Here is a 27,583-nt window from a genome sequence, read left to right on the forward strand (position 1 = left end):
TCAAAATGGAAGCGAAAACAAAAATGATAGAAACTAAAAGAAGAAACTTCATAAGAGACTAATGAAAGCTTGGGCATGTACACTTAGGGTTGAGTGTGCCAACTCTTCATTATGTTTCCAAATATTGCAATCATATTTGGGGGAAATATATCAGCAACAACTGAGTGGTGAAAATGTTAACTTTCTAATGTAAGGTTATTGACTACAGGCAAGTGAGGTCACAAATCAGAAGAGAGAACTCATGGCTGCCACTTTCTCCCTATGGTCTTCATGGCCTCTTTGATGTCCTTATTCCTCAGGGTATAAATTACAGGATTGAGCATGGGCATGACAACACTATACAGCACCGAGATCAATCTATCTTTCTCTAGCGAGTAAGATGAGATGGGCCGCACGTATGTGAATATGGCACTGCCGTAATAGAGAACGACAATGAGCAAGTGGGAGGCACAGGTGGGAAAGGCTTTGTGCCTCCCCTCAGAGGAGCAGATGCTCAGGATGGTGGAGATAATGTAGAGGTAGGAAAGGATGATGCACAGAAAAGGAGTCCAACTGATGAAGACCCCAATGGACAGCAAAGCCAACTCATTGATGGAAGTATCCCCACAAGACAACATCAGCAAAGGGGGTATGTCACAGAAGAAATAATTGATCCGGTTGTTACCCCAGAAGGGCAGATGGAAGGTCAGAACTGTGTGCACCACAGAGTTGAGAAAACCACTTGTCTAGCACGAGGCTGCTAACTGGCTGCACAGGGCCTTGTTCATGATCAATGAATACCTTAAGGGCTTGCAGATAGCAATGTATCGGTCATATGTCATGGCTGCCAGGAGGAGACACCCTGATCCTACAAAGAAAATGAATGCAAAGAGTTGGGTCCCACAGCCTCCATAGAAAATAATTTTCTTCTCTGACAGAAGATGCACCATCATCTGGGGGACATTAGTAGTGGTGTAGCAGATGTCAATGATGGCGAGATTTCCTAGGAAATAATACATAGGTGTACGTAGGTGGGAATCAGCCATGGTCACCAAGATAATGAAAACATTCCCTCCTAAAGTGCACATGTAAGTCAGAAAGAAGATAGTGAAGAGCAAAAACTGCAATTCATTCAGGTTGGAGAACCCCAGGATGATGAATTCAGATGGAGCTGTTTGATTCTTTCCTTCCATGATGTAAGCTGATTTCCCTTTGTGAATTTGACAAAAAGATACATAAATAATATCTACAAAACAAGAAAACAAGTGTTATTGCTAGCAATGTCACCACCAAATTGGATACCAAACCACAGTGGAGCACTTCTTTGCAAGACACAACCCATTTCTGCTACTCAGAACATATGGATCGACCCTCAGTGATTCTCCCAGGAATTAAGTCCCTGTGGAATACATAGTAATACCATTTTAAGCTGAAAAACACCATAGTAGGACTCTCTGTCTTCTAAGAGTGCTCTTTTGATAACGGCTAGGTCAAGCTTTTCCACCTTTTCTTGGCGATCTGCATGGTATAGTATACAGAATGCCTGGGCTTCAGATCCTACTGTACAGTCATCTCTGCTCCTCCTTTCTATCTTTGGATAAGGACATACAATAAGTGTCTTTCCTTTTATCTTTTTTATTAATTTATTCATATTACATCTCAGTTGTTAGCCCATCCCTTGTATCCTCCCATTCTTCCCTCCCTCCCGCTTCCCCCCCTACTCCCCTCCCCTATGTCTGTGGCTGAGGGGGACCTCCTCCCCCTTTTTGTGCTCATAGGGTATTGAGTCTCTTCTTGGAAATTAATGTTTGCAGAAAGACTCAAGACTCCACATCCCACATAGATATTTGCACATTCATGTTGGTTTCTGTACTCATCACAAATGGAACCAGCCAAGATATCCATCAACAGATGATTATATTCTTTTTAAATGTGGTACATATATGCAGTGAAATTTTATGGTAAAGGATCAGTTGATGGTATCTCACATAAATGGATCATTCCCGACTTAGAAATGAATCAGAAATGCTGGTCTGACATTAGGTACAGCAAATGGCTTCAGTTTCTTAAAGAAAAATAGTTTTATAAAGTAATTACAGGTCCAGAGAGATGACTCATCAAGTAAAAAAACCTTGCAGAAAAGTCTGAGGATTTTAGTTCAATCTCCAGAACCCATGAGGTAGAAAGAAGGGGTAAGCTCCCTCAGGCTGTCCTCTGACCTCTACACAGACATGCCATGAAACACACCAACACCCATGTTAAAAAACAAACAACAAAATAAATAGTAAAGCATTATATTGCTTTTATCCTGTATTATTTATATTTCTGATTCTACTGAACAGCATTGGCATTAGAAGTTATTTAAATTATTAAACTTTTAAATATTTAAAATATTAAATCTTTTTGTGTCTCCCATCCTTACTAATCAATAACATTGTTCAATTTACTTGCGACCTGATAAATTTCAGTAGAGAGCATGCTAAATTAGATTCCATGACTTTGGAATCTTGTCACTTGTACTTTTACAATATTTACAAATATCCCTGTTGTGTGTTAGGGCATTTTCTGGGTATATTCCAAGGAGTGGGATAGCTGGGTCTTGAGGAAGCCCTATTCCCATTTTTCTGAGAAAACGCCAGATAGCTTTCCAAAGTGGTTGTACTAGTTTGCATTCCCACCAGCAGTGAAGGAGTGTTCCTCTCTCTCCACATCCTCGCCAACATGTGGTGTCATTTGAGTTTTTGATCTTAGCCATTCTGATGGGTGTAAGATGGAATCTCAGTGTCGTTTTGATTTGCATTTCTCTGATGCCTAACGAGGATGAGCATTTCTTTAGGTGTTTCTCAGCCATTTGATATTCCTCTGTTGAGAATTCTCTGTTTAGTTCTAAGCCCCATTTTGCAATTGGGTTGTTTGGTTTTGTGGTGTTTAATTTCTTGAGTTCTTTATATATTTTGGATATTAAACCTTTGTCAGATGAAGGGTTGGTGTTCATAGCTGCTTTATACACAATAGCCAGAACATGGAAACAGCCTAAATGTCCCTCAGTAGAAGAATGGACTAAGAAACTATGGTACATTTACACTATGGAGTATTACTCAGCTATTAAAAACGAGGAATTCCCGAAATTTGTGGACAAATGGATTGACCTAGAAATTATCATAATGAGTGAGTTCACCCAGAAGCAAAAAGAGACAAACGGTATATACTCACTTATATCAAAACACTAGTCCAAGGGATACGTCCCATGAAAAACCTTACTTACCAAGAAAGTGGGTCAGAGGAGAGGACATCCTATTGAGTCTTTAGGCGAGAGTAGCATGGAAGAATGGGGAAATAGTAGGACCCACAGGGTCCTGGAAACCTACAAGAAGAAGTTTATGACAGGCAGATCTGGGTCCTGGGGTCCTCCTCAAACTAAGGCACCAGCCAAGGAGAAATAGGCAGTAAACTTCGAACCCCTACCAAGACCTAGCCGACGAACACGATATTCTCCACTGTTGAGTGGAGAGTGAGATCTGATTCTCACGTGAACTCTGGTGCCCCTTTTCTGACCACGTCCCCTGGATGGGGAGGCCTGGTGGCACTCAGAAGAAGGATAGCAAGTTACCAAGAAGAGACTCGATAATCTTAGAGCATACATAGGGGGAAGAAGTCTCCCTCAATCACAGACATAGGGGAGGGGAGAAGGGGGGAAGTGGGAGGGAGGGAGGAATGGGAGGAAACAGGGGAAGGGATAACAATCAAGATGTAATATGAATAAATTAATTAAAAAAAAAGAAAAAGAAAAAAAAACAATATTTCCAAATATCAATGCCTGCTATAATTAGACCTCTATTGCTGTGATAAGCTCCATGTCCAAAAGCAACAAACAAAAACAGCAGCTGATTCTTCAAAATGGTCCAAGTCATATAGTTCCTTCTATGGTTCATCAAAGAAACAGGTTATCTAGAATCAGCCAATGCTTCTTGAATTTTTTGTTTGGGGAGGAAAGAGTTTATTTCAGCTTAGTTTATAGTGTGTCACTGAGGGAAATAAAGAACTCGAGGCAGGAACCTGGAGATAAGAAATGAAGCAGAAGCCATGAAGAAGTGCTGCTCCCCAGGGCTTGTTCAACTTGTTTCCTTATACAAGCCAGAACCACCTAACAAGAGACGGTACCACCCACACTGAGCTGGTCTTACCACAACAGTTACTAATAAAAACACAAAAAAGCTGCTCTACAAACTTTCTCGCAATCTAGTTCCCTCTTCCCAAATGATTCTAACTTATGTCAAGCTGACAACAAAACAAAACAAAACAAAAACAAAAAACAAACAAAAAACAAAACAAAACAAAAAAACTAACCAACACAATAGCACTCTGGAAAATTCAAGAGCCATTGGCTGATTCAAGACTCCTTTTCTGTTTGATGAGCCGTTGAAAGTACTACATGGAGTTTTCTGATCATTTTGAAGAACTTTCCACATAATATCTCAGCTGCTCATTTTTGTTTGATTATTTTGTTTTGGAGGCAGGGTCTCACCCTGTAGCCCTGGCTAGCCTCACTACTCACTATGCAGACAAGTTCGGCCTCACACTCATAAGAGATTTGCCTGCCTGTGGCTCTAAAGACCGGGAACTAAAGACACCACCCCTTGCTCCAGCTGACTTGCTACACAAACACAGTGGTGTGCCCAGCATTACCTCGCCCTTTTTTCTAGAATGAATCGTAGTCTCAGCAAGATAAATTCTGGGATAAGAAACACAGCAGATGAGAAGACCTTCTCTCTCACGAGGATGTACATACAGTTGGTTAGTTTTACCTAGTAAGAACAGAATCCTCTTTTAAAACATTTTTCTTGCTTTTAAGACAATTAAAGGTCATAGAATTGCATATTTTAGCCACAACATTACAACCTTTTATAACTTGTCCTTATAACTATTAATGTTCTATGCACACTTCCACAGAACCAATAATTAAACCTGATTGTTACCAAGCATCTAAGGTTCTACTTGAATGCTTATTTTAAAGAATCAAGCTCTAGTGCATTTTTGCATTTCTTGGCCAAGCTGAACATTATTTCAAATTCTATGTTTGTGTTACTAAGTGATACTTTTTCAGAGCCTAGGCTGAATCAATTAATTAAAAAATTTTAATTCCAAGAAGAATTATCACATAACAATCTAATTACCAAATTATACTATATATTCATGTGCCTGGTGTTTGTTACACAAGTTATAGAAATATTTTGAGAATTTCAATTAAAGATAGTATATATTTATTCAAAATATGTATTTTATTGATTTTCCCTGACTTATACACAGTTTTATACATTTTAATCACATGTTTGAAAGGCAGTTTGTATTTTTAATTGCTTCCTTCACTTCTTGTGAACTAACTGTGAAGATTTTCAGTGGTGGGAAATGCAAATTGTATTTTTATAATGCAATATCCCTCATCACCAGAATAAATGAATTCTGAAGCACAACATTCATTCCACAAAGGAAGAATCTCCAAGTACTGTCCTCTAATCTGCACTTATCCCACTTCTCATTTCTGCCTCTGCTTTCATGGTGTTTTTAAAAATTGTACTTCAGAATTAACCCAACTCTGTAGCTCATGTTTTCTGTTCATTTTATTTAGCAAGCATATTTTTATAACTTTCTGCCTGCCACACATGGGCATGTTTACTAAAGATGACAAAAAGCCAGCATTTGATCATGGGCTAGAATGATATATTGACTCTACAATATCAATTTATAGATTAGGATTTGTAATATATAATAATCATAGTTATTTCTTTAAAGGAGACCAGTAAGTAAAGGACATGCCTTGTTGGGAGATTACTGAACAAAAGTTCCCAGAAAAGATTTACTTGAGCCCCATGGATGAACAGCAATTGAGTGGATCAGGCAAGCTGGATGTACAAATCTCTTCACATAAAAAGAAGGGCACATGCAGATGACCCAGGTGTAGGGGAAGCATGAGACCTTAACAGAGGCAAAGATGCTGCACTTCAGAAAGTAGGGGAAAAAGACTCTTCTGGGAAAGAGTGAATTGTTAGGATCTAAGAGAAACAGGGAAAAGATCAGACATGAGACGCCTCTATTCTGAGGGAAAAAACTGTGTTCCAAAATAAAACCATTACATATCTGTCCAAAAAAACAAAACAAAAAACAAAAAAACAAAAAACCAAGCATGTGGATAATGAAATGAAGGAGGAAGAATCAGAAAAAAATGAGCATGCTGGCCTCACTACTTCGGTCATTTGGGAATGGGTCATGGAACTTCACACTAGAAAGCTGAGTTAGAAAGTAATGGAGGAGCTGGGTTACATCAGGGGATGCAATCTTTAAAATTCAAAATGGGGAAGAAAGACACAAGTTTAACAAGTTAAACATTTTTTTAAAGGACCATGTGATAAGTCTCAGGGCATCTCATTCTAACAAACACACAGTACAAAAAAATATAAAATAGATATACCATGTTAAAATCAAAAGGCTAAATAAATTACAAGGATTAAATTATTTTCTTAAAATGATACTGATAGAAATGGCAATGTTGAGTTTCAGTCAGTTTAAAGCCAAAATGAGTGGGCTGTAGTCCTGGTTTAACAAATGGTCTGTGGAGTTTCTCACTGAAACAAAGACAGCAGGAAGCAGTGGGCAGATCATGGTTCAGCTGTGGCTATGTTAAACTGGAGGCATCTTTGAGGTACCCAAGAAAATATTTCTTAAGAGAATTGGTTCTTGAACTTCAGAAGAAATGTATGTACTGGAGAGACAAATTGTAATACATCAACGTGCATGTGAACGAATGAGGACGAGTAAAGATAGGAACATGGGTTTGAACATTTCTGAAGGTCTCAATGAACTTGCCACACTGATTAACTAAACAAAAGACAGATGAGGAAAAAAAGTAATAGGATGAAAAAGTCCAGGAAAGCACTGAATCAGGGTTGAAGTATAAAAACTTGGAAGCTATTTGTAAATACAAGTAAAGCCAATGGACTGGACATTCTCCACAGTTGAGTGGAGAGTGGGGTATGACTTTCACACATACTCTGGTGCCCCATATTTGACCACATTCCCTGGATGGGGATGCCTGGTGGCACTCAGAGGAAGGACAGCAGGTTACCAAGAAGAGACTTGATACCCTATGAACATATACAGGGGGAGGAGGTCCCCCTCAGTCACAGTCATAGGGGAGGGGAGTAAGGGGAAAATGGGAGGGAGGGAGGAATGGGAGGATACAAGGGATGGGATAACAATTAAAATGTAGTATGAATAAATTAATAAAATATATTTTTAGAAAAAGAAAAGCCCTAGGTACCCTACCTGACTGTTTCTCACGAGGCGCTTTTTCTGATGATGGTTGTCCCTTCCTATGTCCCGGCAGCCGCAATCCACCTACAGATGAGTGACAGAGGAAGAAACTGGGTCACAGATCCACCTTCCACTTCAGCATCTGCCTCACAGAGAACAAACTCCCAGTAAGACCCTGAAGCACATGTTTTGACACATAAGGTCATGTCTCCTGTGCCCTGAGCTCCTTCTCTCTTCCTTTGCCCAGTCCATGAGCAAGCTCTCACATGGTGGATAGATACTGATAAAGCAGATAGATAGAATAACTGAAACCATGAATGTTTCTCCACCAAGGTTACTTGCCTTGTAACTTTTCCTACAACAGGATTCACAGTTTTAGTATTTACAGACACTCAGCCTATATGCTTCTCCCTAACCCTGTTTCTGTCTGTCAATCTTTATTTATTCAAACCTCAACTTAAATGCCACCTTTCTCTTCAGTTACAAAAGATGTTTCTCCCATCCTGCAAACTCTAGGGGGCTTTGTTTCAACATCAGCTATAAAACAAGTATTATCTGTTTATTTTTTTGACTTTTATCTCCAATTCTGGCCATAAATCTCTTCAGAATAGATACCCTCTCTTATGTATTTCCTGATAGGATAATGTATGTATGTGTTAAAAAAATTTAGTCATACCCCAAACCCTTTGGAATGTCAGACATTAGTAAGATTTCCAAGAAAGAGAGAGAGAGAGAGAGAGAGAGAGAGAGAGAGAGAGAGAGAGAGAGGTAATGTGCTTCTCTTTTACATGGTCAATAGAATGAGGAAAAGTTCCTAAAAGGCACATCATCATTATTCATATATAAACCAAAGGAGTTAAAAATGTATTGTTATAAAAATTGATGAAGTCACACAGTCAATAAATTCACAGTAAAATCAGAAAAGCAATCTTTTCATTTCCAAATCTAGAGCAAAGATCCTGTAAGTGGCCCCAAATGAAATAGGCTAACTCAACACAAAACCGCCTGAGCAAAATAAATCACCATGTAAAGAAGAAATACTCAGAGATACAGGAGAAACAACGTCTTTCTCCTCTTGCAAAATTAGACAGCAGTATAACACAAGAAGAAAACAAAATGTTTTTAAAGTAATCTTACATGGTAAGACCTCAAGAATGACTTTAAGCACTCACATGGATATGTATTCAAAACAGTCATGAGAAAAGGCATCTCCTTGTCTGGGGACTCTTAATTCAAAGGGATCTAATATCTCTTTAAAGAGTGCTCAAGAAGACACCCTTAGGAATGCAGACCCTTACGTAGCACAGATAATCTAAGCTATGTCTTCTGCAGAGCACGTGGTGGGGCGGGGGCTGAGTTATCTGTTGTTTGTCACTGGAGGCATGTAAAATTGTCATTACAAGATCCCAAAACTAAATAAGAGATAGACGCAACAGTGTCAGGCAATTTTGCTGAGAGACCCAAACTGTCTTCCTGATATTGTCTGTAATCCAGCCAGTAGTTTAGTGTCCTTTATTGAATAAGTGATCATCACTCTGGCAAAGATATCCCATTGCATTCCATAGAAATTAACAAAAGTTAGAGAATCTCCATGGTGTGCACACCAACCCACTCATGCCCTGAGGGAACATTGGCACGTTAGGATTCTTCACCTGGGCAGCCCTCTGCTTCTTACACCTTTTGTCCCAGCACTCAGTCTTTCATCAACAGATCAGGGCAGAAAACTCTATGTCTGAGAGTAATGGAGTTATAGCTAAGCAAACAAAAACTGCTTTCTTAGCTGTGATCAAAAACACTCAGCAGGGATCGCAGTGCAGACTCCAAGAGCTGATGCAGTTCTGCTTTTAAAAGGTGTAGAGTAATCCCTGGAGAGACTCAGAGTGCCACGAGCAGCCTCAGTCTCTGTAGGCAAGTTCACGAGACAAGACCCTCCAGACGCAGAGAGTCCCACATCCTGGTTTTGTTTGGTTTTTCCTATTTTCTTCCACAGGATGAGACATCTGCCTTACATGGAACTGAGCTGCAGATAATATTTTTTCAGGTTTCCCTTTTCCCTACTGTGACATCAAGAGCTCCTGACTTCTTTCTGAAACTGGTACTGTGGCTGCCCAAGCGTCAGTATTGTAAGTACAATGTGAGAAAGTGACAAAACCACTGAGTGCTGTGCCTTTCTCCACACTTCCCCTTTTCTCTTCCCCAGGTGACACTCTGATGAAAAATTTCACATTCTCTGGGCATCAGTTTCCTTGTTGAAAATAAAGATGTGGATATGGGTTTGTTTTATATTTAAATTGTTGTTAAGAGATTCATTTACAATTAATAAAAAGAAAAAAGATTCATTTACAAAGATGATATATAAAATTTAACATAGTGCTCACACATTTCGTATCTCTCCATCCAATGCTGAGCTCAGTATTACAGTTTTACCCTCTGCCCTGAAATAGGTATATAAAATATCTCCTTTTTTATATTCACTTTGGTTTGGACATTTGCTCCCACTGGGTGTGTAAACTGGGGAACCCTGGAACAGGTGAAAGCTAGTCTAACTTATGGGCTGCAAAGATCATGGTACCAAGCAGTAGTTTGTGGAATGCAAAGCAAGATAAACTTCTAAAGAAAATGCAGCCCTGACACTAACATGCTCTGAAGCGTCTAGCCTCAAACAGTATACACTGTACAGTGAGAAGAGGGAAACACAGTGCACTCCAGATGAGACCCCTTCTTAGTCAAGCTGACTAGGCAGTCACCAATGTCAATGGCCTAGAAAGACTCTCTCTCTCTCTCTCTCTCTCTCTCTCTCTCTCTCTCTCTCTCTCTCTCTCTCTCTCTCTCTCTCTCCCCTCCCTCCCTCCTCCCTTCCCCTCCATCCCCTCCTTTCCCCTCCCTCTCTCCTTCTTCCTTCCTTCCTTCTTTCCTTCCTTCCTTTCTATGTTTGAGACAAGGTTTCTTTGCGTACTCTGGCTGTGCGAGAACTCTCTCTGTAGACCAGCCTGGCCTTGAACTCAGAGGTCCACTTGCCTCTGCTACCCAAGTGCTGTGATTAAAGCTGTGCTCCACCACCACCTGGAAAGCCTCTATTTTTAGCTATTCTTTTCTTTCATTCTCTCTGTTGATCCTATATTTTGGTCTTTTTTATTAATGTTTTAGGATAGCATGGGAAATTATTTACTTATTCTTACACTGAGAAACATGTGACACATTTGTTCCACTTTATCATCCCTCCTACATTCTGTTCCCTCATACCTAAAGCCACAAGCTGCTGGTCTACTTCCTCTACACAAAGTAGTCCCACGTTTCATACTTACGTCACATGTGATCCATTCCCAAGTCTCTCCTCTCCCTCCTCCTTTACGAAAATGTTCTTCTTGAACATTATGATAGGCAGATCTGGGCCCAGGGGTTCAGCTCAAAGTATGGCACCAGCCAAGGACAATATGTGCAGTAAACTTTGAACCCTTAACCAGATCTAGCCAATGGACAGGACAGTCTCCACAGTTGAGTAGAGAGTGGAGAGTGGGGACTGACTTTCATACGAACTTGGGTGCACCATATTTGACCACATTTCTACAAATGCTGTGGTTTCATTTCAAGTAAAAGTCTAAAAAGTCTACTACGTATATGTACCACACCTGCTCCACTCATTCATCTGCTAATATCATCTGAGCTGGTTCTGTTTCATAGATATTTTAGACAAGGTGTAGCAAAAGACAAACAAATATGTGCAAGTATCTCACATGCTGCCTTAAATTCCTCTAACACCTACCTAAGAGATGGACGTTGTCGGGTCATGTAGTAGTTTAAGTTTTAGTTTTTGAGAAAGTTTCATAACAATCTCCATAGAGTCTGCGCCAGTTTACAGTATTGACGCCATCATTTGTTGTCATATATTTTATGACAGCCTTTCTGACTGGGACAAGATGGAATCTCAAAGCAATTCTAACAGGTAATCTCCCAGGATTTGGAAGTGAAACATTGCTTCAAGTATCATTGCCCACTTTTATTTCTCCTTTTAGGAACTTCCTGTTCACCTCCCTAACTTGTCTATTGATTGCACAGTGGAAGGGGGTGGTGCTTAACTTTGCAATTCCTTATGTATGTTATGTATCTTTCTAATACAGAGTTGGCAAAGGTTTTCCGTATTACAGGCTCTTTCTTCATTCTGTGATGGTTACAATTGCTGCACTGAAACTCTCTTATTCCACGTAATCCCATTTGCCAATTGAAGCTTTTAAAAAATATAATACTACCATCTTTTTCAGAAAACTTGAAACATTTTTCCTGACATTTTTCTCTAACAGTTTCAAAGCTTCCGTCTTACATTGTTGCTCCAATCTGAAGTGATTTCCACCAAGAGTGCGAGATATGGATCTAGTAGTTTGTCTGTGAAGAAATTCAGTTCTGCACCCTTTGTATGTTAAAGAGCTTTCTCCAGTGCATGTTCTTTATATCTTTATCAAACATTAATGACCCTGGGGGTTTGCGACTATTTCTGTGTCCTCAATTCTATTTCACTGTTCCAGTGTGGGTTTTTGTTATTGTCATGTTTGTCTGTAATGGTGGCTCTGTAATGCAATTTGAGATCAAGCATAGTAATGTCTCCAAGATTGTCTTTCTGTTTAGAATACTTTTGGCTCTTTGAGTCTATAGTGATTCTGTATGGACCTTGTGATTGTTTTATAGTTTGGTTAAAACTTTACAATTTTGGTAATATATCCATTTTTCTACATTAATTCTGGCAATCCATGAACATTCTGTTTCCTAGTGTGTCCAGTTTCTTGCTTTGGTATATTAAGTTTTTTCTGGGTAGAGGTCTTTCCCTTCCTTCATTAGATTCACTTTTACATGTTTCATCTTTCAGAAAACCAGCGTAAATGAGAGCTTTTCCATGACTTATTTGTCAGCAAAGTCATTACTGGTATATTGAAAGTTATTTTTGTATGTTGGTTTGCATGTTGCCTGCTTCGCTCTGGAAAAGTCATTAGGATCTTATATGCATAAGCTCCTGTTACCAAAAAATTAGGATAAAATGACTTCTTTTTCTATTTGTATTTCCTTTTTTTCTCTTGCTTTATTGCCCTAGCTTCAACCTCAAGTTCTATGTTGAATAAGCATAAGAGGAACATCTTGTCTTGTCCTTGATTTTAGAGATAATGCTTGTATTTTTTTTCTAATTTAGTATAATGTTGTCTATAGTTTTGCCATATGTATCGTTTATTGTAGCTTACTTTTATAGAAGCAGGTAGGGGAAATATGAAGTTCTTTTCCCTCTCTTCAGAGGGAAATTTAACAGGTTGGATCAGAAAGGGAGTGTGTGTGTGTGTGTGTGTGTGTGTGTGTGTGTGTGTGTGTGTGTGTGTGTTGGAAGGGTTCTCCCACTTTCCTGTCAGGGTGTATTGTCTGATGCAGATGGCAGATTCCTATATTGAGTTGAATGCCTTCAGCAATGCTACAACTTCAGAAGTCACCTTCCACCTTCTCTCATAAATCACCCACTCTCCATCCCCGCATACTAACAGGAACACACCACTAAGAGTATGGGCATAGGAAATTCTCCAACTGCTGGGTTTCCACTAAATATTTTCTAGGACTATGAGAGTACAGAAAGCAGTGAAACCAAGGTAATCTCTTCTGGTTTACAAGACAGAGGCACTGAATTTACCTGGTCAGTAAATTTACTCTTCAAATACAGCTAAGAGTTATTTTCCCAGGGGTGCAGCAGTCTTTCCCATATAGTTGCATCCTTAGCTTCTCCTGCAGCACTGTCTACTCCCCCTGACATGTGTCTGTAACTCTGTGCCCAAGTCAGGGAATATAATGCTTCTTTGGAGAAGGAGGTTCGCTTGCTTATCAACTGGAGAGGGAAGGCGTTTATAATTTCAAGACAAAAACTGTATGAGCTTCTGCTCTTGATAACCTAAAGATTGCCTTTAGACAAGCTGTGAACACACTAGGAGCTGCAGTGGATCCCTTGCCAGTGCTGTTTGCTGCCCATATCTTAAACCATGTTTGTACAGAGTCCTACATTTTGTACCTATGGAATTTGGAAACATTTTCCCTCTCTACTAGCTGAAAAGTCCTTCCAATGCATACTCCTCCCCTTCTCTGCTGCTTTTGTCTAGTGCTTGATGTCAAGATGTATTGTATTCTTTTACTAATCCAAGGGTCAGTGTGTATGGATTTCCCCTCCTCTGTGTCTGCTTTTCACTGCTTGTACATTTCCACATGATTCATGCACACCTCACATTCTGTTTCACACTGTAGGTGTCTGTGCACCACCATCTTTCCTGGACAGGCTCACATGGTAGTGTTTGAGACTCTGCATTGCTAATAGCCTTGAATAAGCTATGGACATCCACATTACTGAAAGCAATATCCCACACATACTGTTTTTAATGATTTCCTTCATATACTTCAACCTGTAGTATAACAGGTTAAATAAAGACAGAAGTATATACAAAAATCCAGCAGTGAAAGACATGAAAAATTGCAGCATGTGATAAAAAAAATCCAGTCTTCTCAGTATATTTTGGGTAGTAGTTATTTTTCATAAAATAATATTCCTTAATACGTTACTAAAATCTCTTAAGTAAATTATTTTAATAATTTATTTGTATTTTATATACATTGGTGCTTTGCCTGCATGTATGCCTGTGTAAGGGTGTCAGAAGAGCAGTCAGTGTTCTTAACCACTGAGCCATCTCTCCAGCACAAGTAAATTATCTTTTAAAGTTTCATTTCTAATGCGATAAATACTGATAGAGAAAACCCACAATTAGGAGTTCACCCTAATTCTTAAAGGCATACAGAGAGACTAAAACCTTAGCAAGACTTGGGGGAAACAATGTAACAATGAGCACTGGGTGCAGGTTAGGGGTCTGGCAGAAGGGCCCAGGGCACAGGCAGAGGTTCTGGAGATCTGCTTGGGTAGCCCAGCAAGGGGATTCCTCACAATCCTGGAGTTTCCCTTCATTTGTAAGCCAAGGGAAGATCTTCTGCATGGACACTGATGACTAGACTCAAATTCTCTGTCCCATTGGGTACCAAGTTCCTAAAGAAACACTGTAGGAGTTCCCTGTTATATAGTCACCACAAACCCACAGAGACTGGCTCTCACCAAATCCAGAGAATGGAGATGTCAGCACTCTTCACTGTGCACCTGCTGCTGGGGGCTTCCCTTGCCCTGACCCAGACCTTTAAAGGTGAGTGCCGGTCTTGAGGGTAGCATTTTACAAGGAGAGTACCTGGGAAGCCCACCCAGACAGACTCTTCCAGCAGGGCTGCCCACACCCGGATTCCCTTGAGCCCTGCACTGCCTATTTCCCTTCTACCACCTGCCCTAGGTCCCCGTGTGAGGAGGGTCAAACCAGATATCAGTCCCTTGTTTTCCTTCAGGTTCCCACTCCTTAAGGTACTTCGACATCGCAGTGTCAAGACCTGGCCTAGAGGAGCCCCTCTACATGACTATTGGCTATGTGGATGACACAGAGTTCGTGCATTTCACCACTGAGACAGCAAATCCTAAGTTTGAGCCCCGGGTGCCCTGGATGGAGCATGTGGGACAAAAGTACTGGGATGATGAGACACGTGTTGGCATATGTGCAGCACATGAGATTCGAGTGTACTTTCAAAAACTGCGAGGCTACTACCACCAGAACCAGAACAGTAAGTGGCCCTGAGCTCAGGTGACGGCCGGTCAAGCCTCTTCCACATCCCAACATCCCCAGGTGCAAGGTTCATGCTGAGGCTATGAGACCACAGAGAGCCTTGACCCAGAAGAGCTAAAGGGACTTTGAGCCCTTTATGGTTCTTAGTTTAGGTCCAAATATGGTGGGGTGGGTAGGGAGGACTAAAGGACTGGGACAAGTGCATGGGACTGACTTGTGGGACGGGGCCAGGTTCTCACACCATCCAAAGGATGACCGGCTGCTACATTGGACCAGATGGGCACCTGCTTCATGCACACCGTCAGTTTGGCTATGATGGGCACGATTACCTCACCCTGAACGAAGATCTGAGCACCTGGACTGCAGCAGACATGGCTGCTGAGATCACCAAGAGAGAGTTGGAGGCAACTAATGAGGCTGCATTCTGGAGGGACTACTTGCAGGGCCTTTGTGTGGTGTCACTCCTTAAATTTCTGGAAATGGGAAATGAGACTCTACTGTGTGCAGGTAAGAGGAGCAAAGAATTTACTCCTTCTAATTAACTGGAGCCCATGTCTCCTGAGAAGGAAGGAAAATAGTAACAACTGGAATTCTGTGTCTGTCTGTCTGTCTGTCTTTCTGTCTGTCTGTCTATGTCTGTCTCTGACTTTGTCTCTCTTTGTTTCTGCCTCTATCTCATCTCTCTGTCTCTGTGTGTGTCTCTCTGTCTCTCTGTTTCTCTCTGTCTTTCTCTGTCTCTGTCTTTCTCTGTCTCCCTCTCTCTGTTGCTGTCTGTCTGTCTGTCTGTCTCTCTCTCTCTCTCTCTCTACATACACACACACACACACACACACACACACACACACACACACACACACACACCAGGAGAGGGAAGCATGATCCTGGGTTTCCTGGCCCAACATCAGAGAATGACTCTCCAGAGGGCTCACTCTTCTCTCAGTCTATCTCAGCACAGGAGAAAAGATCTCTAAAACTGCCATTCCCTTCCATCTGTAGTCCGTTGTGAACCATGGCCTGTCTCGGGTTAGAGTCTCTGCCCACACTCGGTGGTATGGTACGGCTGCCATGATGTAGAGTTTCTCAGCCCCACTCAGTCAGGACAAGAGGTGTATTTTTCCTGTTAGCCTAGAATCTCCTACCCTAGGCTAGTTCACTCTGATTCTAGAACTTTTCAAGCAATCTATTTCCCCAGATGCCTGAGTAGTGGGTGATGGGTAGGTTTGCTTACCTCCCACCCTATTTTCTGTCTGTTCCTAAACTGATTACAAGAATAGCACTTAGTCCTGAGAAAATTTCCAACTCTACCCTCTCAGATCCCCCCAAAGTACATGTGACCCATCATCCCAGACCTGAAGGAGACGCCACCCTGAGGTGCTGGGCCCTGGGCTTCTACCCTTCAGAGATAACTCTGACCTGGCAGAGGGATGGGGAGGACCTGACCCAGGACATGGAGCTTGTGGAGACCAGGCCTGGAGGGGACGGAACCTTCCAGAAGTGGGCAGCTGTGGTGGTGCCTTCCGGAGAAGAGCAGAAATATGTGTGCCATGTGCAGCATGAGGGTCTGCCTGAGCCCATCACTGTGATATGGAGTAAGTAGGGTGTGGGCACATAATCTGTTGTCGGGGGAAGAACAAGCTCTTCTGGAGACCTTAAGCAGGGTCAAGGCTGAGATCTGGGTCAGGGTCCTACATCTTTCTTTCCTTTCCAGGCAGGCCTCCCCAGTCCTTCATCCCAATCATAATAGCTGCTGTTGGCCTTGTTCTCCTGGGAGCTTCAGTGGCTGCTGCTGTAATGTGGAAGAAGAGCTCAGGTAGGGAAGGGGGAAGCCTGAGTTTTCTTTCCCACCGAGGGACTCCAAGCCCCAGACAGTTTTCTTGGCCTCCTTACTGGGAAGAGTGATGCCCATTATTCCTGAAGTTATCATTCTGAATGTCATAGTCACAAATATTTAAATCCCAAAAGATCAAAATCCCCCAAATCAATATATTTTTAATTCAGCTAAAAACATTAAGCTATACTTAAAGGGGTAGTTACTTTAAAAAATAAAAGCATGACAGAACAGGGGGCTTGTTATTCAATAAAATCAGTCCTAACATAAACATTTGCATGTGTGTGGACTCAGACACACTAATAAAAGTCACGCTCATGTGGCATTGAAATCATATGAACCATATTCACAAAGACCTAGGTGGACAAACAAAATGTATAAACACATATCCCTATGGTTGTCAGTTGTGTGCAAGGAGCGTTATACCTGAAGTTGTCTGAACTACTGGGACAGACAATATAAGTCTTCTGGGAAATTTCCATAAAATCCATAGTGGAGTACCACCAATATTCAGTCACCAAAGACCAAAGGTCTTGATAAATTTTATCTTATACAGATGCAGACATACAAAAAGGCCATCTCCACATATTGACGATGTTTCCGTCTTTCATATTGTACCATGCTCACAAAGTTCACACTTAATGCATCTTCATAGGCTCGGTTTTGCCAGATATGTAAACTGAATTAGAACCCTTAGGAAAAAAATCTTTACACAATTTGAACCTCCATTGTTAGAAATAATGAAAGAATGGAATAAATAATACTTATTTATGTAATGCTAAGGATTTTAAATAAAACTGAAACAACTAAAATTGATGTGGGGGAGGAAAAAGGTATCACAGGGCTAGATCAGGGATGGTTCATAGAGCTGGCGGGCTTTAGTAATTGTCAATTATACTTTGAAGGATTACGTCATAATGTGTGGGAATCTGTGTAAGAAAATTGTGAACTATGGATGAAGCAGACAGAGTGAAGAATGCTCTTCCCACAAAGTGGTCTTCTAAAAAGAATTGCACAAACTATGATAAATTAATGTACTTCAAAGCAAGAGCATGAGGAAAATGCCCTGGCATCTCCAAATATCTCTGTGGGAAAGGGAAAGGCCTGGGAGGAATGTTCATGGTTCCTTTCGCATGGTCAAAGATGATTAGACAAAACATTATGTGTATTCTCTCATTGTATTTGTATTTGTTTAAGGTAACTGTAAACATCCCAACATGTTTTGATTGCTTTAATAATAAAAGCAAGAAATGCTGTCTTTGCACTACTCTTGAGTGTAAACACCCAGTCCTGGTTCCCCACACAGGGGAGCACAATACCCTTTGGCCCTCAGGGACTTATCCTTGATGATCATGAACAATAGTGAATCAATCTAAATGAAAAGCAGCTCTTTCTTCCTTGCTCTTGATGTCCTTAGAGAATATGTGCACATTTGCTTCCATGTGTTACTGATGAGTTTCAAGTTGCGCACATGAATAACAGACCCTGAGCTGAGCATTTCCTTTACGCCTGCCAGTCTGCTGTGCCACACTTCTCCATATGCAGAAGCCCATTCTACGTGCACTTGTGCAACTACGTGCACCACAAGTTGGCATAAAGAGATGTGGTAGTGGGCAACATAGCTCCATATGTTCTTTCATATCCTCTGTTTTAGTTAGGGGTTATACAGCTATGAGAAAACACCGTGACCAAAAGCAACTTGGGGAGGAAAGGGCTTATTTCATTCACACTTCCAATAACAGTTTGTCATTGAAAGCAGTTAGGGCAGAAACTCACACAGGACAGGTAAAAGATGATACACAAGCCATGGAGCAACGATGCTCCCTGACTTGCTCAGTCAGCTTTCTTATGGCACCTAGGACTGGGCCATCCCCAATCAACCACTAAGAAAATGCTCTGCAGGTTTGGCTACAGCTAGACCTTATGGAGGCATTTTCTCAATTGAAGGTCTCTCCTTTCAAATGACTCTAGCTTGCATCAAGTTCACACACACACACACACACACACACACACACACACACACACACACACACACAAATACACACACACAACTGGCCAGCCAAGACATTCTCAATGCACAAATTTGTTTGCCAACAAACCACAGATATCTCAGTTCCTTCAGACACATGAAGTTCTAAATCCTTTAAGATGTTCACTATTGGGCCTGGAGAGCAGGCTCTGTGGTTAAAGAGTGCTGACTGCTTTTGCAGAGGTCTGTGGTTTGTTTCCCAGTACCCACATTAGGAGGTTCACACACACATTTTTCAGTTATGATAGAGTGCCTGAACATAGGTCCTGTAACTTCAGGTCACACAACACACACACACACACACACACACACACACACACACACACACACACACACACACACACACACACACACTAAATGTTCAGTATTAGAGTCTGTGGTACTCAGTGCAATCTTTAAGAATTATGATCAGCACAGACTGAGATGTAATGACTACATCACATGCATGTGCAAACTTGGACCTGTGTGCAGACACTCCATCACAAATAACACAGGAAATGCAGGACAGATTCATTGCTATGTGTGTTGTGATCCTGTTTCCCAGCAGACAGCGGTCAGAGGAGAAGGCCCCTCTGAAGGCAGGCTCCAGAAGAGCAGTTGCACATCACTCCACTTGCTTCTTCATTCTTCCTTGGGATCTGCAGTCAGAATTCTCAAGTTCCCTGGTGTCAGGACTAGGGTTTTTTTTCATATATCCTAATGGCCCTGCTGCTTCTCTAGCCTTTCATGGGTTGTTTTCTTCCCACATTCAGAAGAAAACAGAGCTATGCTTAGGATGTCAGTGCTATGGTGGAGGGTGGGGGGATGTGCACAGAGGAGCTCAGCCAGCTGATAATTCTTTCTTTAGCCCCACCCCCTTGAACCAGGTCTTGTGTCCCACCTCTGGCTCTTGAAGGCTCTGATGCATTTCTCATAGGGTAGAGGATATGACATGAAAGGAGGGTGATGCAGAGAACAGACTCCTGGTTTGTGGCATGGGGACTCAAGTGGCGTTGAGAGTTTGTAACAGTCTACTCAAAATATCGCCAATCACAGTGACTGATCAGAGTTACTTTCTGATTATTTTCTCCACAGCGTAAAGTCATGCTGTGTGTTATACACAGCCACACTGAGTTTGTTTGGATCGCTTATCCTAGGTATGATGCTTGCAAGAACTCCTGACTTCTCTTTATGTAACCAGTTACAATTTGACTGTGTTCAAGTGTCTGTCTACTGTAGTACCATGTCAGAAAATAAGGAGCCCAGCCCAGGCTAGAGCACCAAACCCCATCTCAACACTGACCTACCACCCACTCCCGCCCCAGCAAATGCAGGGCTGGGAAGTCTCCATGTCCTACGAGCTTTGGCATTCCCTGAGTTGCGGCTTCTTGCTTCCCTATGGGATGTTGCCAGGCATGGTGGTACTCACCTTTAACCTCAGCACTCAGGAAGCAGAGGCAGGCAGATATTTGTGAGGCTGAGAGCAGCCTGGGCTATATAGCAAGCTCTGGACCTACAAAAGCTACATAGTGAGACCTTGTTTTAAAAATAAAAACAGCTGTAGGTATGGGTTTGCTTTTTAACTTCTGGATATAAGGTGTGGTGTATAGATTCATTGAAAGAGGCGGCTATTCACAAAACTTGACAAGGAATAAAATCTGAAGATATCCAAGACCCATGTGTTTAATGTATTGAGTGTGTTACAGATTTGATGAGAAAAGAGTAAGGCTGCAGAATGTGGCTGGGCGTGGTCAGTGCACTGTCTTCTGTGGTTTTGGATGTAGTTGTAGTGGATGTGCCCATGTTTTTGTTTTGATTCCAAGTGTGGGATGGGGAAGAGACTTGTGAGAGAACAGGTGCTGTTTATCCATTAGATGAACCACCTCATGTGGGGGCTTGGTTTTTGCCAGCTAAAAGTACAGACTCTGAGAGGACATATGCCCAAAACAGGAGTGTGGGCTTTTTTTGGTCTTGGTATTGTTTGGCTGTTCATCCCTCCACTTCAGGACGCTCCTAGAGAGACCGCTCCAAAGAACGCTTTGGGGCTCCAGGTTCTGGCTGCTGCTCTGGGCTTTGGCTGCTGTTCCAGGCTCCAGCAGCAACTTTGGTGGAAGTGCTGGTCTGCTGAAATCCTGCCGACTACACCAGGGAAATCGTTCCAAGGAAGAGAGTATTAAAAAGGTCTACTTCTCTTGTTCCCATAAACCTCCTTTCTCTCTTACCTAGGGTATGAGGGCTGGAAAGGAGGTGTAAGAATTAAGGAACTCCAAATAAAGTAGGTTTGGAAAAGGTCGAAGTCTACATGTAGTCATCCTTAACCAGGTCACTCTCACCTCCTCTGTCCTTGACCATCAGGACAGTGAAACTGGAAGGAAAAGAGCAACTCAAATGGGAGCTAGAGGGAAATTTATTTGTGCTTAAGAGAAAATACCAGAACAGGCAAGTTGCAAATTTCACAGCTGCCAAAAAGGAAGGAAGGAAGGAAGGAAAGAAGGAAGGAAGGAAGGAAGAACAAGGAGAAGCAAAGAAACAAAAGCCATGTTGCTTGAGATAAGGCATCACAAATGTCATAGTTACAGAGTTTACTAGCATACTTAGGCTCTGGACAGCATTCAAACAAAAAAGGGTGAAGAAAAGAAAAATAAATGGTTACACCTTTTTTGAATGAGGAGTCAGAAAGGTAGCCGACCTAGCCCAGTCTCATGGAGGACTAGCCTAGGCTTAAGGAACTATACTAGTGGACATGAATTCTGGAAAAGAAAAATACATTATCACAAGAGAAAACACCTTCTTAGGGTTAGTCCCTAGCCAAGTTCTTAACCAGCCACACTAGACTAACCATTAAGGAAGGAAAGTAGGGCATGTTTTTACCCACGAGTAGATTCCATTCTTACAGTACCACCTGCTGTCTTTGTATGCCTGGCATATGTCATTTCACATTAATCTCCAGCTCTGTCTATGTCCTTCTAATGATACGTTTCTTCCTCCTTTCCATTGAATAGCTTTCCTTTGTTTAGAGAAAGACTCACAGAACTCATAAAAGTGTTACACTTGTTATTTTAGTTTATCATAGACAAGGATACACGTTAGAGCTGGTGGAAAGGATGCAGAGAAACTTCTGTGAGCTTCTCAAGGTGCACAACCCTTCCAATCACCAATGTTCGAGCATTGGGCCTCACCTTGATGTTGAGTTTCTACTGAGACTTCCTTACATAGCTTCATTTAGATTTTTGGCCTCATAGATGAACTTAACTTTTAATCTCCCTCACTAAAGAATCTAGCTGCTGTCACCAAGTCCCAATCCCCAGATCTAATCATATAATCTTTCTGTAATAACTAACGGCCCATCTGAGGTTGCTTGGAGCCTACCTTAAAGCTTGTTGTGAATATAAACTTAGGTGTGAACCAAATGACCCATGAGTTACTAAAACACTTAAGGTTTTTGAAGCTCTATTCCAAGAACCCAGGGCAAAGACCAGACAAGTTATCTAATATATCAAAAATCTGGTCTCATCTCTCAGTTACTTCTGCCTTCTTTCATATTTCCACAGTACTCAATTACCCTGGTATACGTACTGTGGATGTTATGAAACCCATTTGACACACTAAAATACACATTTTAAAATACTACAGAGTTGTTTTTTTAATTCCCATGTGACTCGAACTTCTGGTCTCGCCTGAAATGTTCATAACTCCTGAGATAGAGGGGAAATCAAGTTAACACATCATTATTAGATTGAAGTCCCTTCATGTACATAAGATATGAGCCTCATTGGCATCTTCTGTATAGCTATTTGCCTTTAAACAATTTTTTCCCAAAGATCTTTTTCAGAGCCAACATCACCTCTTTGTTTCTGAGAGTATATATCAGTGGGTTCAGCACTGGGGTAACCGCGCTATAGATGATAGCCACCATCCGATCCTCACTCATGGAAGAGGCTGACACTGTAGCAGGGCGGATGTATGTGAAGCCAACCAGCCCATAAAAAAGACAAACCACCATAAAGTGGGAGGTGCAAGTGGACAGAGCCTTCTTAAGCATTCTGCAGGACTGGTTCTTGAGCAGAAGAAAGGCAATGATGTAGAAGTAGGAAAGGAGTGTGAGGAGAAAGGCACCCATAGATATACTGCCTGTAACAATGGAAAGAAGGTGCTGGTTTAGTGCTGTGTTGCCACAGGCCACTTCTAAGAGGGGCTTGACATCACAGAAGAAGTGACTGAGTTTGTGAGAATGGCAAAAGTTCAAGTGAGCAGTCATAACAGAATGCATCAGAGCATAGAGGAAGCTGGTGAGCCAGGCCATGGCTGACAACAGGACGCACAACTGAGGACTCATGATAGCAGAGTAGCGGAGTGGGCTACAGATGGCCACAAAACGGTCAAAGGCCATCACAGCCAGCAAGATGGCCTCCGTGCTTCCCAGGAAGTGGAAGAAGTGTAGCTGAGTGATACAGCCTAGGAAAGATATGGTCCTGTGCCTGGAGAGAAGGTTGATGAGAACCTTGGGAAGAGTCACCGAAGAGTAACAAATATCCAGGCAGGAAAGGTTTCCTAGGAAGAAGTACATAGGGGAGTGGAGTCTTCTCTCCAAAGTGATGGTCATTAATATCACTCCGTTTCCAACCAAACTCAGCAAGTAAATGGTTAAAAACACCACAAAAAAGATGGGCTGCAGCTCTTGAACACTGGTTAGGCCAAGCAAGAGGAACTCATCCACTGAAGAGGCATTCTCCATCACTAAAGGAAAACATTAAAAAAAAACAATGGGTTATGTTTCCTGAATTTAAAACATTACTCTGTAGCAACTAAGTGAAGACTGAGCTGACTCTATGGAGGAGCCTAGGGTGAGCTCCTGCGTCTTTATCTAGGGGTCATGGGCTCATTTACTTACAGTGGACTTAGGGATGAATTCTGCTTTGGTGAGATGGTGTCCGACTAATCAGTGAATCATGTTAGGACTAAACCAGATTAATAAGGATACTTTTTACAGGATCTTACCATAACCTCATACACAGCACTAGGATCAAGGGTTGCACCTGTTGAAAGCACACAGACTAAGGGAGTAATTGTTTGCCTTCTGTTTTAGGTCCTGAGAATCTGTGGCCTAGTGAGAATTGCATTACTTCTCCTGAACCCAGTCAACACAGAATCCCTACACCCTCCTTGGCCACCTACATCTTTCATGAGATAAAAGGAGGATTGCATGTTTGAGGCCACCATAGGCTACAATGTGAAACCATGTTTCAATAGAAGGAGAAAGAGAAATAAGCAGGAGAAGACAACAGAAAGTATAGGGAGGGGGGAGGGAGAGCTTACAAACTTCAAATATCTTGTGAGTAAAGGAAAAGTAGAGTAATTTGCATCACAGGACTGCAGCACACCTCTGAGTATAGCTAAGAAAACCTCGAAATACCGAGGGGTCCACCAATATGACAACGCCCCATTTTCAGCCCAGGAACGTACCTCACAGAGAGATTTTTCTTGAGAGGAGGGGAGCTGGCAGGAAAAAGACAACATAAACACTGAGGGTGAAGAAAAGAAGCAAAAAGTGAGAACTAAGGATACTGCCATTTGAGGGGGGAAAAGCAACAACAGACTTGACAGAAGGAACACCCCTTGGGCTGTGCTGAGGCACTGGAAAAAGAAAATGGTCTATTTTCCACTACCACGCACAGGAAGAGTCTCTTCTAGTTAGTGGTCCAGAATATCAGAATCCAATACAAACTCCCAGTAAATAGCTTTAAGAGTTAAAAAAATGAAGAATATGTAGTCAAATCTACAATCAGATGTTTTAACATACTTCTCTATACAACCAGCCAAAAAGTATGTAAGACTGTGAACATCTGAACATCATAACAATTTGGTTAACACGTGTAAAGCACTGAACAAAGGAATTCATAATATTGTTGCCCCAGCTGCAAACTCAGCCATCTTGCTTCCATCGCTCATCCCAAGCTTGTGAAGCAGATCTGAAGCTACATGGCCAAGGGTCACAGGCTCTGCCAACCAAAGCCCAAGGTGCAAACCAAGTCTGAGGCTGCAGCTCCAGCTAAGGCCCAGGCTTCAGCCCCAACTCAGGCTCCCAATAGTGCCCAGGTCCCTGTGAACGCCCCATAGAAAAGGCTTCTGCCAATGCAAAGAAAGATGGGCAGGTGTGACACACCTACCTACACACTATTTACAGATGACCAGTGTCCTATGCTGTTTCTATAAGTAAACCTGAGGCGAGATGTTTTTTTAAAAGGAGAGAAGGAGAGAGAGGGAGAGAGAAAATTATAGCTGTCTGTGTTGACTCACTGATCGTGGAAATTTTTTCATATTTGCTTTTGATGTTAACTAATCTGAGTATGCCATGTCAGACAACAAAGTGTCAAAACAACTATTGCTTTATTGCTGAAGTCACTTATATAATCCAGAGCATAGGTTGTTTGTGTTCTGGTGTGTTATTTTCATCTACTGTGATGTTTTTTAAGTTTAGCATCACAGCCAGGGGAGTCTTATGGATAAAATGTAGATGAGAACTGTTATAAAAGGTAAATACAAGGTTTCTTTACAAACACTTAACAGGCAATATTAAGCTGTTAGTGAACCCAATAAGTGCATAAAGGGAGGAAAAAATAATAGGTGTTGTTCTGGATGCCAGTGTTACAGTATTGTAAAGATAGAAAACATTTTTGTTTCTTTTGAGAACTTGCATTTAAGTTAAAGCTGTATAGTAAGATGCAGCACCCCAAATAAAGATACATTCTATTCATAACAACAGAGCAGGGAAGGGCAACAGTGCGTGTGTATGTGTGCGCGTGTGTGTAGTGTATGTTTATGCGTGCATGTGTGTGTGTGCATGTGTGGTGTGTGTGTGTGTGTAGTGTGTTTATGTGTGCATGTGTGTGTGCATGTGTGGTGTGTGTGTGTGTGTAGTGTGTGCATGTGTGTGTGCATGTGTGTAGTGTGTGCATGTGCGTGAATGTGTGTCTTCACATGAAGTAGTCAGAAAATACAGAATTCAGGATAAAGACCTGGAAGAGATGATGAAATTATCCATGTAGATTTATCAAGTGTAAGAATATTCACCCCAGTAGAGAACTGACACTGACTTGGAGCTCAGTGTGGTTGAGACAAGAAGTTGAAGGGCGGAGAGAGATGTGAAAGGAAAGAGGGAGAAGAAGGTGGTGTTGGATCTTTTAGGTCACCACAGTGCTGTGGCGAAGAAGATTAATGTGGGTCTATACTTAGAAGAGTACGTGACTGTAGAATTAGTGAAATTTCTAGTTTATACCTTGCAGGTTATTGCTCTTGAGAGAAAGAGGTATGCAGAAATAATCTCTCTTTCAAAGATTGCACAGTATAGAGCATGAATCACTCCGAATCTCAATGTTCTTGAATGAGATAAGTGGACTAAAACTTGTGTGTACTCAACCCACTTCTCCATTTTAACACTCTAGTCTTGCACAGTTTCCCCCTCTTGTTTTAAACAAATGATTTTATATTTTGAATATATTTTATGTTAATATTTTACAAAATTAAAAAGTGTTCTAAAAGGAATACATTCCCTGCACCCTAGTCCACTTGCCATCCAGGCCCCTTTATCGAGATCATGACTGGTAGTGGTTGCTCCTGGTGTGTTCAGAGGGACTGTCCACCCACAAATAAGATCCAGTGAGAAATCTCAGCACATTGATCACCTCGTACTGAATCTTGATTTTAAGCATCCTGGAATTCTGAACGTATGCCCTTATGTTTATGTCTCCATGTATGCATATCTAAAAGCAGGTAGGATTTTTAAATTTTTCTGAGTTTATCTGGCAGTTAAGTCTTATTTTGAGCATATTTGCATATGCATATGTACTTAAATTCTACATACTATTTTCTTTTATAAATGTAATAATTTAGTTGTAGTTTTGGGTATTTAGATTATTTCCATTCACTTGTGTTTAAAATGGTCAAATGAACATAATGGTATAATATGTAATCTTCAACATGTTGAGGAACTTGTCCAGGTGAGTTGTAATTATAATGCATGCAATTGAAAACTGTCAATGCTAATAGAATCGGCAATTTATTTTCATATAAATAGTACAAAATTCCATCATGACAAATTCCTATTTAAATATCCTCAAAGAAATACAATTTTTCTGTCAACATGTTGATGCTGCCAAAAATATGAACTACAGTCCTAACCGTAATCTTTGCAATGTGCTGTTATGGCTAAATGATGCAGAAATGCTGTGTAACAAATATGACAGAGGGCACAGCCAGATGATTAAACTGTTGCAATTCACCAGTCCAGTGATCACCCAGCTGTCCTTGCACTCATCCATTCTGTGTCTGTCTTTACTTCTTTGCAATTTCATTGTGTGTCCCTAAATTTAGCACTCCATGGAAAATACAGAATAGTGTGCTCACCACAGGGCCAGTCATTATTCCCTTTTACGTCCACAGCCACACTGCTGCCCCTCTTACACCTCATTCCACAATGTTGGAAACGTCTTATCTGTTCTCAGCTTCTAAAAATGCACTACACAAGCACAAACCCTGAGTGTAAATCCTCCTGGGGGAGGCTAAAGCTAAACATCTTCCCCAGATATTTGAATTGTTCATGCCTTCCTTGTAGTGGATTTTGGCTTTAAAAGACAGAGTTTCACTAGCCCAGGCTGGCCTGGAACTCATGGCAATCCTCCTGCCTCAGCCTCTCAAGTGCTGGGATTGAAAGTATGAGGCACCACATCCAGTTTGTTCATTCCTGTTATTGTAGAATTGTTTTCTCTAACTCATAATACAATTTGATGTGCTATTTAA

At 41.4% G+C, this 27,583-nt stretch overlaps 3 protein-coding genes across 3 annotated transcripts; 1 reads left to right on the forward strand and 2 right to left on the reverse strand.

The window, feature by feature from the left end:
* Positions 1-239: 239 nt before the first annotated feature.
* LOC311604548 (olfactory receptor 5V1-like) lies at positions 240-1,172 on the reverse strand (the record flags this gene model as incomplete). Its single annotated transcript, XM_084794506.1, is given in 2 exon segments — positions 240-725; positions 729-1,172. Coding segments are annotated over 2 exon segments (930 nt in total).
* Positions 1,173-14,413: 13,241 nt separating this feature from the next.
* On the forward strand, positions 14,414-17,871 carry LOC311604434 (saoe class I histocompatibility antigen, A alpha chain-like; the record flags this gene model as incomplete). Its single annotated transcript, XM_084794360.1, has 6 exons — positions 14,414-14,486; positions 14,680-14,949; positions 15,183-15,458; positions 16,265-16,540; positions 16,660-16,761; positions 17,685-17,871. The coding sequence occupies 6 exons, from the start codon at positions 14,414-14,416 to the stop codon at positions 17,714-17,716; spliced, it is 1,029 nt and encodes a 342-aa protein (XP_084650486.1). The 3' UTR covers positions 17,717-17,871.
* Positions 17,872-22,577: 4,706 nt separating this feature from the next.
* LOC311596608 (olfactory receptor 12D3-like) lies at positions 22,578-23,522 on the reverse strand (the record flags this gene model as incomplete). The annotated part of the gene is made up of 1 exon (XM_084780222.1): positions 22,578-23,522. The coding sequence occupies one exon, from the start codon at positions 23,520-23,522 to the stop codon at positions 22,578-22,580; it is 945 nt and encodes a 314-aa protein (XP_084636348.1).
* Positions 23,523-27,583: the final 4,061 nt, after the last annotated feature.

The sequence above is a fragment of the Acomys minous genome, assembly GCF_964271855.1.
Source record: "Acomys minous genome assembly, chromosome: 1".
NCBI classification, from domain to species: domain Eukaryota; kingdom Metazoa; phylum Chordata; class Mammalia; order Rodentia; family Muridae; genus Acomys; species Acomys minous.